This window comes from Chaetura pelagica, unplaced genomic scaffold (assembly GCF_000747805.2).
Source record: "Chaetura pelagica isolate M959 unplaced genomic scaffold, ChaPel_1.0 scaffold107, whole genome shotgun sequence".
Taxonomy (NCBI): domain Eukaryota; kingdom Metazoa; phylum Chordata; class Aves; order Apodiformes; family Apodidae; genus Chaetura; species Chaetura pelagica.
The window spans coordinates 2,149,769-2,164,657 of NW_009953979.1; the positions used below are offsets into that span (position 1 = coordinate 2,149,769).

General features: G+C 39.4%; 1 protein-coding gene across 1 annotated transcript in view; it reads left to right on the forward strand.

Moving 5' to 3' along the window:
* HMBOX1 (homeobox containing 1) overlaps positions 1-14,889 on the forward strand; it is a 68,001-nt gene that overhangs the window by 25,869 nt on the left and 27,243 nt on the right. Inside the window, exons 4-5 of the mRNA XM_010002189.1 lie at positions 4,669-4,779; positions 11,815-11,968. Of these exons, the coding sequence (XP_010000491.1) occupies positions 4,669-4,779; positions 11,815-11,968 (265 nt within the window). The remainder of the gene's footprint in view (positions 1-4,668; positions 4,780-11,814; positions 11,969-14,889) is intronic.

Sequence of the window (14,889 nt, forward strand, 5' to 3'; positions counted from 1 at the left end):
CCTGCTGAATTTCCTATCTTGTTATTTGAAGCTCCTTTTAACATAGCTGCAGCTTACTTGGGGGTAGGTATTTAGCCCTACATGTGGTGGGTGAGATGCTGAATTTTTATGAAAAATAATTTGGAAGTTGTGTGCTGCAATTTGCTTGAATTGCTACCAGAATTGTATCTGATTACCAAGTAAGTTATGGTCAGAAGGCAAAGGATGAAGGGGTAAATGTAAACTTAAGAGATGCTGTCTCTGAGCTTCCAATCTAGATGGAGGGTGGGTGAAATGTTTTCAGAAGCTAACATCTTTCTGTTATGTACTACAGTAGAGGAGAGAGGAAGGAGTATGCATAGATGAGCCCTTTGCAGCCAGCCTAGATAATTTGATGGATGATGCTTCTGCAAGTCTTGGAAATACTACCTTTTCCATTTTTATATGCAGGGAGTAAGGGGATAAAAACCCTTTGCTTTCTTGAGGTCACAGTGGAAACAGTCTGTGGCAGAGCAGGAATTTGGCTTCGTATTTCCCGATTCTTAGGCTAGGACCATAAAACCACCATTTGAAAAAAAATAAAGAAGGGAGCAAATAAAATAAAGAGATCCATTAAAAAAAACAACAAACCGAACACAAAAACATAACACAGAGAGCTTTTCAGTGTGCAGTCCTGCTAACGCTCTTGATTATTCTGCTTGTACAATTCAGCCCTGTCCTGCTGTCTCTGTCTTAATGGATAGGAGATCTTCAGGTCTTAGCTTTATGTTATGCTAAACACACAGCATCTAGTGCAGTGGAGGGTAGCCTTGAAGCACTGCTGTAAATAAAATCCCTTAAGGTTTGGAAGTTACACACAGGGATGCTGAGCAAATGCAAATACAAACAAATGAAACTTAACTAGTTCCACTGTGAAGGGAAATTGGAAAATTACTGAATTACTGATCATCTGAAATGGCAAGAAGCTACATTTTTAAAACATTTTTAGTATATACTCATGACAACACAGGAAAAGATTTGTTTTTCTAAGATTTTAATCTTTGCAAGTTTTCTGTAAACAGGCTTTGCTAATCTCCTAAATTGATAGATGTCCTTTGCTGGTGTGTATTATATGAATCTAGGACTTCACTTGCAAACTGAGGAACTAAAACACATCAGTTACTTTCTTCTCCAAATCAGACGTGTGCCAGGTGCTTCTAAAAACCAATCCTGAAAGAAACATTAAAGAAATGCAAAGTAGAGTCACTGAAAAAGTCTACCTGTGAAGGTGAAAACCAGTTACCAAAGACTTGATAAATAGCAGTTTTGTGGTTGTGAGCAGATTTGTACTGCAGATATCAGTTGCCTTCTCTTGATGATGTATTTTGCCATTTCTTTTATGTATTTGAAAGGGAAACTTGTTCTCCAAATAGTTTGTTTTAGGAGAGAGTGGGGCTGACCAGAAGAGTATGCATCTACTATCATCTCCATTTTGTTTATAATTAGGAAGTGTAACCTGCTGTGGGAAGGAGTGGTGTGTGACACAAGAAATCAGCATTTGAATTGCTAGAATCCTTGGTGATTACCACTTCTTTCATCAGTATTTTCTGTGAGAAAACTAGTTGTGCTCATTATGATGTGTTCGTTTTCCCTGCTGATGCTAAGGCCAGAGGATGGCAGTTTTCCTTCAGGTCTGTGATTCAGTTTGAGAGTGAATTTCCTCAAGACAGCTGGATTTTCAGTACTCCAGAGAACTTACTTCATTAATCTGCTTCTGGCAGCAGGATGATTTCTTTTTTCCTGCCAGTGCAATTTCCTAAAGTAGCATGATTATAGACAATGTGACAGGATGATACTGGTGACAGTACTAGTCATTGTCCCTATGAGTCAACTGTGTAAAATCCACTTGAAATATGAAAACTCTGACATGACAATTTGGGGGGTGGTTTGTTTGTTTTAATTGAACAGCGAAGGATGGGTTTGTGGTTAAGATGCTGTACTAGGATCTAGGAGATCCTGTATCAGTTTTTCAGCTACCGACATTGCATGTGACCTTGAATCATGTGACCTGGAATATACAGTTTTAAGGCCTCTAAACCAAGTTGAGGAACAGATGAAAGATATTTTGTATCTTAAAAAGAGGAAGAGTTACATAGGTAGAGAAAACCTTTAAGAAGCTCAGCTGTCATTACAGGTCTCTGAAACAAGGAGGGAAAATAATAAAAACCAGAAAAATGATAGGGGGGTCATCTACTGATTTCCTATGACCAAAACCAAGATCAGCTGCGTGACACACTACCTGGGTTTGCAGCATTGCTGTAGAATTCTGCTAGCCAAAGGGCAAGATAGGCTGTGGGCTTTTTGCTGATGCAAAGATATGCTATGGACTGCAGTACCATTCATGAGATAGCACAGTCAAATAACAACATACTGAGAATTTATGGTGCATTAATCAAATCTGTACATCTCAGTGTCCTTTACAAAGCTCCATTTTGCAGAAGCAACTTTATGAACTGCGAAGTCTCGCAATGAGTCAGATGTGGACATGGCAACACACAGCTTGAATCTTTTGGCTTCTGCTCCTTTGCTTTGTCCCAAGCACATTGTCTGAAGTGGCTAACATCTGTACCACTTTATGACAGTATCAGGCAGCCTCTTGAGCAGAATTTGGATTTTCCACTATAGGACTCTTGTTGAAAATACTTCATCTCTATTTATAATTTTTATCTAATAACACTTTGCATTTGTATCTTACATTGTTATTCAGACACTCAACAAACACTAATTCACTGCAATAAGTGTAAGTGGTCTGTAGTAAACAAGTAAATTAATAGTCCTGTTACCCATTGATTAATAGGAGCCATGAAGCCAAAAGCAGTGAGACACAAATGTGTTAAAGAAGTGGCTTTTGTAAATCATAATAGTAGGTGAAGAGGTGCAAAAAACTTGGTCTTTTTACTGGCATCTAGATTGTATGATTTCAGCTAGACTGAAGCCTTGTTTTGGGCCAGAGAGTTTTAGCAACTTACATTAACTTCTTCTGGTATTAACTCATATGCTTCCACAGTTACTTAATGTAAACTTGGCAGAGTCTAAGGCTTGTGTTTGGTTGAATAATACCACTTCCCTAGTACTGGAAATTCAATTATATATCTCAGTGTAGGCCCTGGGGATAGTCAACTCTGGACTGCCCCAGCTGTTTCTAAACTCTTTCAGTTGTGGGGCAAAGGCAGTCTCTGGGAATTAGTATTAAGATCAGTATATGCTCGAGAAACAAAACCCAAACTAAGGTATGGTTTATGGGCAGAGCTTTGCCAAATAGCAGTAGGCTTCTGTACTTGAAACAAAATACACCTCTCTCTTTTCCCCAGGATAATTAAAACTTCATAGCCTCTGGAACTCTGTTAAGGAAGAACAGTTAAGAGCATAAACCCTGTGATTTTAAAAATCTGGTTGGAGTAACCCACCTGAGAGTCAAGTTTAATCATTCTAAAGTTGAGTAGCTTCAGTGTTCAATGAAAATAAAAAAAATCATAGTAAACCCCCCATATTAGATGCGATAAAACTACAGGGGGTTGTTTTTCATGAGTGAAATATGATTATGAGGTCTTATAAAACCTTGATGCATCTCAAGAGGGGAGAGGTAGTTCAGTTTCTGTGTGAAAACCCACCTTCTACCTGCTTCAGTATTATCACCAGGCAGGTGGTGGCACAGGTGGTGTTCAGCAGTATCTTGTTACTTGGAATACCTCCTAAAACTTCAGCACTCGGGAGAGTTTAGATGTTGTTAACCCTTTCTGGTAGCTTAAGAGCCTTGTAGAAACCACAGAGAGTCATCTTACCTGAACTACTGCTTCAGTTATTCAGCAAACTGTATGGGTTTTTTTTATATTTTCAATTGAACCTACAGTTCACCTCCTAGTGCACTTTTTAAACCCTTGCTGTATTTGGTTCCTCTCCTAATAGTTTCTTTTCCATTTTTACATTGGTCCTGCTTTCAGTGTCATGCTTTGGAAATAACTGTATTGACTTACAGGGTTTTTTTCTTATTTACTGTTTTCTTAGAAATCTTCCTCTAAAAAGTCTGGAACTTCTTGTCCCCTGTCTGAATATCTAGAGCTTGAATCCTGCTTTGCTGACAGGCAGCTGCCTCTCTGTGTTGTTGTCTGGCTGTTGTTACAGCTGCTGATAGTTGGCTTGCTCCATTTCTGTGCTGATTTGATCTATATCACATAAACTTTCTATGTTTATCTCCATTCTTATTCAAGCATTGAATGGTAATTAACTCCTAAGTATAATTATTGATGTATAATAGTGGATAAGGGACTTGATCCTGTTTTGCAGATGAAGAAATTTAAGAATCAGGGACAATGAAGTCAGTGGTAGATTTGTCTTCCCAATTTGAACCCTCTTTCCTTGTAGATTGGTTGTGCTGGTTCCGGGATGCACCTTCTGCAAGGTTGCAGATAGCAAGAGGGAGAAGTTAAACTAGTTTGGGTTGGGGAGGGAAGCTTGAACCCTACTTTTTGGAACCTACAGTGGAGTAATTGCAAATTCCTGGGTGTTGTAAGAAAATATCCTTTATCGGTATATAAATCACTTTTAAATGTTTTAAAAAGAACAAGTTTTCCCTTCCTCTTTCTCTCTCTTTTTTTTTTTTTTGTGTTGTTTTTTGTTTTGTTTGTTCTGTTCTGTTCTGTCTTTTTACAGGTATCAGTCAGAGCCGGATCTCCCATTGGCTGTTGCAGCAGGGGTCAGACCTAAGTGAACAAAAGAAAAGGGCATTTTACAGATGGTACCAACTTGAGAAGACAAATCCTGGTAAACAAATATAGCCTAAACATCTCCTGCTGTTTTATTTATGGAAAATAAGCTCTTTGTCACTGATTTCTGTTATCACTGATCATTTGCTTCTTGGTGTGTTCGTACTGTAAAAGTGTTGCCTCTGACCGGTTTACTTCTTAGTATGGTAGGAGCAAATCTGTGCTTTGCAGCAGATGATCCAGAGCTGACTTATTCACAATTGTCTGTCCAGCTTCCTCAGTCACAGTTAACTGCTTGTCCTCTCTCCCCTAGATAAATCTGGGAATCAGAAGCAGTCAGTGAAGCTGTAGTCCACTTACATGAAATAGATGATGAGGCTTTTAAGAATGAAGAAATAGAAACCATTAATCATGGCTGCATAATGTCAAGTTGCAGCAAAACCCCTTGCATTTTGGTAGAGGAGAACTTTAGAATAACTTCAGAAGTTTTTGGGTTGGATCTCAAGTTTATGAATGGGATGTTTATAGTTGCAGTGATAAGCTGGAGATACATCTCTTGAATCCCACCTGCTTCTCCAAGTCTCAGATAGATCTTAAAGATCAAAAGAGAAGTAAAGCTCCTCATTATCTTATGAGCAATCTTCAGAATCACAGTTGAATTAATTTCCTTGCATTGCACTTCTCCATAGATGTTGTTTGACCACAGTTTGCATTTTTCCCTTCAGCAATTTCATTGTAAAGATAAAAATGTTTACATTTAATTTCCTTTAAACAGTGGCATGATTAAATTAACTGTGTGATTGTTTGAAGGAATTTAAGACTCAGGTTCTCTAATATGAATTTGGCTTCCATATCTAGAAGTCTATTAAGAAAAATTCCAGTGAAAACAAATCCTCAAAACTTCTGCTTTGTGTGTAAGTTGAAAATTAAGAGGCTCCAGCTGCCAGCTGGCCGGAGAATACTTTAGCTTAAAGTTGGGTCGGTTCAAAGCCACAGCTGAGCCTGTCCTTTCTGTTAAGCATCTAGAAAATATCTTTAAATAATGAAAGTGCCAAGGGTTGTGAGGTGCTGGCAAGCTGCAGGGATCACCAAGAAGCCTTGATTTTGCAGTGGCTGCAATTGTGATATTAAGGATCAGTGAAGTTACTGGATTCAACTGCTCAATATCTGCTGCTTTGGAAGTCTAAAATCGTACCCTACGAAGTAACTCTTGGCCATTTCCCTTTAATGGCAAGTGTCGCCTCCAAGGCAGTGGAGAAAAGTGGAGTGTTTTTGGAAAGTATCTTTTGGAAAAAACCCAGAAGTCTTCTCCTAATGAGAGGACTCAGTGGAGTCTTTCCTATAGCCTTGCATCTTGTCTTTCCAGTATAATTTGGAGCTGTTTAAAAAATAGTATTCTGTGCTGGGATAAGAGAAGCCTTGTCAAACTTAGCACTAAAATCTTTACTTAACCTTCTTTCTTTCCCCATATCCACAAGCTCACATCTTGTTTGTCCTTTTGCTCTTGAAGTATTGAAGGGTGGAAGACTAGTAACACTGAAGGTTATGACTTAAAGTGAATAGATGTTAATCTCTACTTTTCTGACAGTCTGCATTGCTGAGGTCTTGCTCACTTTTCCTTACACACACCTAGGAAAATCTCTTGGAAGAGTGATTGTTTGAGTGTAAGCTTTTTTCAAGTAATAGATCTTATACAGCATTTTTAGAAGTGTAAAAGGCAAATTGGCTCCACTGTGTATGCCAGTGGATTATTTGGGTGCACTTCGGTTCCCTTTAGAATCACATAACATTTCGTATCTTTTTAGAGGCTAAGGTGAAGGGAGGAATGGTCAGCTTTCCCTATAGCTGTTGGAAATGTCTACCCAAATGGTTATGTTATTTAATGTAGGATAATCCACTGCTTTTTTTCCATACTGCAGGTCAGACTGGCTAGCCAAGAAATAATTAGTATACATATGTGCAAGTGTATACAGTGTATTAAGGAAGGTACCAACATTGTCTGAAGCATCCTGGATTTTGGAGCCTGAGTTTTGGATGCTGTGACTATTAGGCTTGAGTAGCTGTTCTTTCTGCCTTATTTTGAGTCAGAATATGAGGAAATCAGTAGAGCTTCCTGCCATGTTCACAAAGAAGTGATGCACTTTCTGGACAGTGTACAAGATTGTCTTCCTTTGAAGAAACTTAAAGAGATTAAATGACTGGAATGTGTTTTTTCTATTTGCTCACTTACTAGGAAGTGATGTTTTGCTTTCTATTATTATATATCCCATCTTTAAGCTGTTGGGAATCTCAGTCATTCTCCACTGAGTGACAGTAGGGTCTCTTGGTGCAGAAGCCACCTACATGTTTGAGCTACTAATGGACAAAGTGAGGTCTTTGGAAACTTCTAGTTCCCCCATTTCTTGAATTCCTTATTTTGGAAACTGGATCTTCAGAATAAGTTCCATTTTCTAACTAAATTTTTATATGTAGTAATAGGAGGAAAACCTTTTTGAAGGTTTTCCTTCAATAAAAAGTTTTGGAGAACTAGGTCACCCGATATAATCAATTTATGAACTGTAGAGAAAGACTAGTTGTTTCATTGAGGAAAGGACTGGATCGCTTGGCAGACCTGTGATCTTTCCTTGCCTCTGCCAGTTTTTATGTATGACTCTTAGCAAATGATTTCACCTTTGCACCTCACTTTCCTGTCTCCTGAAGATGAGACCATATTGTTGTGTATAACTTGCCAGCTTTGGCTGTGAGGTCCTCACAGCAAGAACTCTTTCACTATGCTTATATACTGCACCCAGCCAGGAGTTTCTAATGTAGGGGTCAAAAGTTAACTTATAAATACCTGAAAATATACTTTATTTTTATGTTTTGAAGTGTGTATGGTGCTATTTAACACTTTAGATCACCCTCCTGCATCTGCTAACCAAAGAACTTGGTGTTGTGGAGCCTTAGGGCAGTTTTGAGATTTTGCTGCTGTTGAGACATTGCTAGGTGTTGCTCCTATACAGAGGAGACTCAGCAATTCCATCATGTTTGTTATTTGTCAGCTTGCTTTGGTGTCTTAAATATGCTGTTTGTTGTTCCCTTGGTTTTGATTGCTTATTTGCATTGTAGTTTTCTGTATCTCTCCTGCCTTTGGTGGAGGATGTTCAGGCAACAGCAAACTGGAACATTCCAAAAGAAACTGAAGTCTCATGGATCAAGCCCCTCTACACACAGTTTTCCTACTGTATGCTATAGTCTTGCTCAAAATATTTCTTGATCAACGTTTTCCTGGTAGGAATGATGTTAGAGTTAAAGCAATGCCTCAAATTCCATGTTACTTGTGATTGTAAACTTTTTTCTGGAAACAGCTGCCAATTAGGGTGAAAGTCAGTTTTTTCTTGAAGGGAAGAAGTCAGTACAAATGCTGGTGTTTGAAAGGTTTTTAATCCAATTATTAAGGGGTTTTTTTTCATTTAGATCAGGCTTTTTTTTTGGATAGGCACCACATCTCCTGTGTTTTGTAGAGGACTGAGAACATTTTGGCAGTAGATAAATAGTATATGTTTCAGAAGCCAGTATATGAGTGCATAGTCCTATAATGTACAGATTTATTTATTTATATATTTTTTTTCAGAACTCATGGGTTTTGAATAAATAAGTATTAACTTTTACATTGGTAGCTGTTAGCCTGATTAGTTTGCCTGGCACTGGACCTTGGCCAATATGGAAAGTTTGTTGTAGAGTAACTTTAGCATGTGTTTTGCCTCTGTGTACTGCAAACTGGAGCTGGCACCTAGAAATGATGTGTTGAAGTTACAGATGGGTACAGACTGCTTCCAGTCTTCTGTATAGGAAGGCAGCTGTGGTCACCTTGGAGAAAAACATGTGCTTTTCCTTCTTGAACAAAAGGTAAAAAGAAAGGTAGCTTTTATCTAGATGTAGCATCTCTTGTGTTATTCCCATGGTGGTTCTTGTTTAACTATAAAAGCTTACCAAAAAATGGTTAAAAATCAGGGGCTGGATATCCCACGAGTTTTGCACTGGAAATGTATTGTTGGTGATTTACTGTTTTACAGAGCTGCAGAGAAAATAGTCCCTGCACTGATGCTTTGCATCCAAGCAATGAGCTCTGTGGGGAACCTTTTGCTGTTCAGGCAGCTGATTCAAATCTAGCCTGTCTCAGTAGTAACTGAAAGGTGTTTATCATGTGATCTCAGGTCAGTCTGGCTAAAAATAAAATGTGACATCTGTTCCTATCAGTGTAATTCCTGATAGGTACTTGCTGCAGAGGCTTGCCAGGAAATGGTTTATTGGAATTGGGAGATGGCCTGCGGCTTCTCCAACCATTCTGCACATCACCTCTGTACGGCCTGAGACATGTGATGTGGATCGCAATTGCATGTGACGCTTTTAAGAGCAGTGCTTTTTCTTCAGTATATTGTCTGGGATGTGCTGAGAGAAGGCAAGCCTTTCCCATGAGAAATTTTGAGCCCATAGGTAGCTGCAGACCAGCTGGAAAGCATCGCTCTTGCCTCCTCTCCCCAAAACCCACCTGCAGCATCCCCAAAGTCCTACCGCACATTTGAGAAAATACCGGCTTGCACAAAGAAAATTCTGTGTTGCTGCAAAAGTTACTCAGCACTGGCAGGTGGTGAGAAATGTCACTTTTCATTTTTCTGTGCGAACGAGTTCTTCTTCCCAGATGGTTCACCTCTATATCCCTTATAGATGTCTTGCTTTTTGATTCATATACTAAGATATAAATCTCGTACTCCATTTGCTCTGCTCATTTTGCTCAAGGGAGAAGTTACATTTCTTAAAAGCTGTTTGAGGGGGTTGTAGAAAGAATCTGACCCGGTAACTAGGATGTAACTTACTAAGTTACAGAGAACTGAAGATGGCTGGTGAGAAGATTGCAGTGAGGCATTGGAATAGCAGAACAAATAAAATCCCCAAGTGCTCACTTAATTGAAAGGGATGAAGAAAAGCTCCATAATTGCCTTATCAAGTGTGGCAGTAGTGCATACATCCACCACTTTTGCCATTCATACATCTAAACACATTTTGGGCCTCTGTACATTCAGATGCTTCCATTTTATGTGTTTGCAAAACCAATGGTGGGTACTTGTAATTTTCAGCATAATTCTCTCTTACCTGGTGCTGATAATGATCATACCTGATAGAAGAAAGTACTAGGTAAATGGATCTAGCAAGGCTACTAAATAAAAAAAAGCATCTTAAATTCAGTAAATGAATGTATCAGTAGTAGGAGCAAGTTTATGCTTTAAATGCAGATTTATTTATTTTTTTTTCAAACTTTGAAAAATCTCAAGGAAATTAAATGGAAGCACGCTGCATCTCTTAATGTTAGGCATCACTGATCTTTGTATACTCTCCCTGTGAAATGAAATAATCAGGAAGGGGAAGTATAATGCTAAGGCAGTGCAGGAAAAGATAATTCCTTGTCCTGTTCTCTCTCTGCCTCTTTTTAATATTTTTTTAAAAAAAACTTGTTTAGTTTTTGAAGTATGTTTAAAGCCTAGCAGCTTGATACTGACCCAGACCCCTAAAATGTGCATATACTAGAAAGAGTAGATAAGAAACTTCCCTGGAAGTGGCCTCCCAATAAATTGGCAATACAATAAATATTTTATGCGTCAGTAAAACTAAATTATCCATGTAAGCTTGTTAGCTGGATAATAGTAAGAGTTGCTGTTGATTGTGTGCGTAAGGCAGAGATTGTGGGCTTCACTTGCTGTAGACTTTTCCCAGGTAAAGTTTTTAAATTATTTTGGACTTCAATACCCAACACAGATGCAAGCCTCTGACAGGAAGGAAAATACTTGTGTGTTTCTGGAAAGGGACACAACAAAATGCATAAATAACTAATTTCTTGCTTTTTAGCTGTAGGAATTTGTTAATTGTTTAAACTCTTGCATTCCCTTAACCCTTTTACTCTGTTTTAAGTTAAATAAGCAGTATTGTTTAACTAACACCTTATGTTTTTATGATCAAATCCTAAGCATTCTGAGCAAGTCTTTGTACAAAGAGGGATTTACTCTCTCAGCCTTGCTTTAATGTGTACACAATGCTGTATTCCTCTTATAAGCAGAGCTGCCTGCTTCTCTTGTATCTACCCAGGCTGATTGAGTGCATGAATCCAGTTGAGCTTGGTGTGCATAGGTGGTGACTTACCTTTCCATATGACTTTTTCTTTCATTTGTTTATTCTTTGCACATAAGAACAGCTGTTTCTTCCCTCCAGGGGAAGTCACTGAGCACAAAGCTGTCCTTCGTAACATACCCTGTTTTATGTACTAATGTCCTATACCAGGTTCCCAAACTCACCAAGGGATATATGAAAGATCAGTCTCCCAGTGTGTTTTGATTTATCTTGTTTTATTAACTGAGAGGCTGTTGTGGAAAGAATCAGGGGTAAGTTTCAAAGGGCCTTTCCTCAAGGCATGGTGCCAGGTCCTGTCTCTTGCTTGATGCTTTCCAGCAAAGGCTTCTTGAAAGGGGAAATATGTCCATAGAAAGGGGGACAGAGAGGAAAGGTGCAGTGTTAATCTGCTTTCAGTGACTTTTTCAGACAACCTGACATTCAGGAGCCTATGTTTGCACAGGTCACAGGGTGTGTTTATATAGGTGGAGCTATTTCAAGTTTAGTCAGCTCTTTGGACACATTGAAATACCTTTGGTATAAATTTACATTTTGCTTCCTGAGACTGTTGTACAATTAAATAGAAACCTGCCATTTCCCATTTTGTGGCAGAAGAGGTAGCCGTGCAACCAAAATAAATCCCAGCTAGACATAGCTCACCCTTCCTGTGAGACACTTTTCCTCTTGATGAAGACAGGACAGCTTTTCCTAAGAGGCTGTCGGCTCAGCTATGCCTCCCTTAGATTTCCATTGTCACGTGATACTTCTCTGGCTTGGAGGTTGGGGATGGGAACTCTAGCTGACTTTGTGTATCTTTAAAGTGTCTTTTTTTATAATGCTTAACTTTTTTAGCTTGAACAGTTTCATCATCTGTCTTTTTTTTCATGAGCAGGAGGGAGAAAATGGGCATGATTTTTAATCCAATAGGAAACACAGTATTTATTATTCTTAGGGGCTACATTAAGCATGCGACCCGCTCCTATCCCCATAGAAGAGCCAGAATGGAGACAGACGCCTCCCCCAGTCACAGCTACCTCTGGGACCTTCAGACTACGGCGAGGCAGTCGGTTCACGTGGAGAAAGGAGTGCCTGGCTGTTATGGAAAGGTATGTCACTTCTGGGTTATGGAGATGGGCATTTTAAAGCCACTACATGTATCCTTTTCCTGCTCTGGCAAACACCAGCGTCGTTTTCATGGGTGTGCTTTAGCATCATGCAAGTTAACAGCAGTAAAATAATTTGATTCTCAATAACAGAGAGTATGTATTTCACCCTTTTTGTTGTTTTGTTATGCTCCTCTGGACAATATCTCATTTTTTGTAGCCTCCAAGACTTCTTGTCCTTAGCTTAGTCTGAGAGTATTGACATTTAAATCTTTCTTCGCTTTTGTAGAAACCTTTCCATGTAGCCTAATCCAAACTCTGTCTTGGTGGGGTTCTACACACTCTTTACATTTTACATTTCTCTTTTCCCAATTGACTTATTTATTTACTCATTTGTTTTATGCTATTTCATAATTGATACTGGCATTTCGGCAGCACTATAGTTGTTCAGGATGCAGAACTTTGCCTAACAAGCAATAGATTCCTTGTCCAAAAAGGCTCTTACAACCCTTTTACATGAGCTGGGAACAGTACATAGCAAAGTGGATCTTTCAAATACATATGCAGAGTGGCAGGTGATCATTATAGCTCCCAGCTCTTCAGTCCTGCAGAGATGGAGCACTCTCTGAGCCTGGTCTCCTGTCTGCCTGTGTGCTTTGCCTTTTCCTCTGCTTACAGTAATGTCTCTTTTGTGGATAATATTGTGTAATAGAAAAGGGCTAGTGAACTCAAACATAGTTTAGGGATGAATGCTTATTTCTGTTCAGGGCTAAATGGCAGGGAGGAGTTTTCTTCCCCCTGAGAGCATGAGGAACCTCCTTTCCATGAAAGCACCAGATTACTCTGTTGTGTGCTACACTCCTCAGTTTTGCAACTCCCTTGATTCCTTTGCCAGCAGATTTTTAGGGTATGCTTTTGCCCTTTCTGTAAAGCTGTTCTTTCCTTTGGCTTGAATGAGGGTCTTTGAAACTGATTAGGAGCAGTAGAGTGTCTCCTTTTGCCTCAGCTAAGACCAAAATACCCAACTCCGTCTTAGACCTAAGCCTTTTTACACTCAAGATGGACAGACATACTTCTATGTGGCCACAGGCCATCACAAGGTCTTTGCAGGGCTGCGACCAGCAATAACTAAGCATTCATTTCCATCTCTTGTCCTGGCACTGCATTCAAGTTTTCAGGTTTGGCTCAATGTCAAATGAAATAATGTAAATGTTTGAAATCTGTTCTGCTTTGCTAGACCAAAATAATGCAGAGTCGGTTCATACAGGAGACTCTTGTTTTCCTAGTGGCCCCCTCTAGGTGGACAATACAATGGGCAGTATAGGATCTTGAGCACTTTAGAGTGCTTGGATGGCTGTCCTGATTGCAGTATGTAGAATGACAAAAATGCTACAGCTCCATCTCCTTATTAATCCTCAGTGTGTCAAATATTTAGTTGCTCTGAAGTAGGATTATGGCTCTTTGGGCATGGGTGTTTTCCTTCTTGGTTCCTGTCTGGCCGAAAGTTTGGTAACTGCTCTTATTTGCTGTTTGAACCATGAACCACCAGTCTAGTGCCTTAGACTCCTTCGTGTTAGGTGCTGTGGAAACACAGCAGAAAAAGAAGGCTACACAAGCAGGCACTACCCTGTCCTCCTTCAGATCTCTCCTACAACCAGTCTCTGCTGTGACACTAAAAGTCAGACAACCTGTAATGGTTTCATGTGTGTGTCTTAGAAAAATGAGATTTGGTTTAGTGTATGGAAAGAAACAGGTCAATGTTGACATTGGAAATAATCCAGTTGTGTATGCAGATGCATAATCACTTGATCTAGTTTTTCATTACCCTGTTCTTTTTCATTCTTTGTCTTGTTTGCTGTCTTTTCTTGTGCTCTGGAGAGTCTTTGCTGCTGGAATTTTCTCTTTGGGTCACCACAAGCACTGAAGTTTGCAGCCTTGTGTGTGGGTACTGGAAAGTGTGGCTGAGGAATTTCATTTGAGGCAAGAACACAATTAAAGCTGTGGTAAAATATTTGCATGACAATCAAACTACACCATCAAGCATATTGGGAATATGGTTGTTTAACTGTTACACTTTAATAGGCCTAGTTGAGCTGTGAGGATGAGCTGGTTTAAGTAACAAGTTTTGAAAGAGAGACAGGTAAACACTCTCTTGGGAGATCTAGGAAGAAGCTAAATAATTTCACTTAAAAGTCACTGGAGTCTTCCAGGCTTGTCTGTAACATGACTCATAACACCAGCCAGGATGAAGGTAACCAGACTCCTGGCTGTCTGGCCTGGGCAGATCAGGTTCACTTGATGCCATAGGGTCAGGAATAAGCATTTGGTCCACTGAAATGGTGTTTGGTATTGCATGTGATTTGGTGGCATTTATCTGCTAATTTGCATTTCCCTCTGAAGGATTAAGTTTTAACTCTGAGGGGAGGTATTCTACTCAGTTTAATGGACTATTTTCCCAATTAAATACAAATTTAATTGCATTCTGTTTGTATGTCCTGCAGCGTCTTGATGTGCTGTTGCTGCACACAGGGATTTAGGCACATGGTTTTGAGCTTTTTATTTGGGAACTTCATTAAAGTGCTTGTTCATCTAGACTTGTAGTTACTCAGCAATGAGAAACAGAAATCCAGAAGACAGTTCCCTCCCACTGATCCAACTCATGAGGGCTACATGCAACTTTCTGGCTGCAGAAGTGCTTCTGTCATGTGCAATTAAACCCAACTTTGGTGATTTAGTTAAATGCCTGAAGGTAAGAGAGTTCAATCTAGACCTAATGGAAACTCTTGTGTAGGTGATGCAGAGCTACTTCTTCCTATAAACTTGTGAAACATTACTGCAAAGCTGTATAAACACTTTTGGGGTGAGGATCAAAGTCTTGTGCTGCTATAACGGTGGTACGTAATTTTGACTTGGATTCAGTTGGT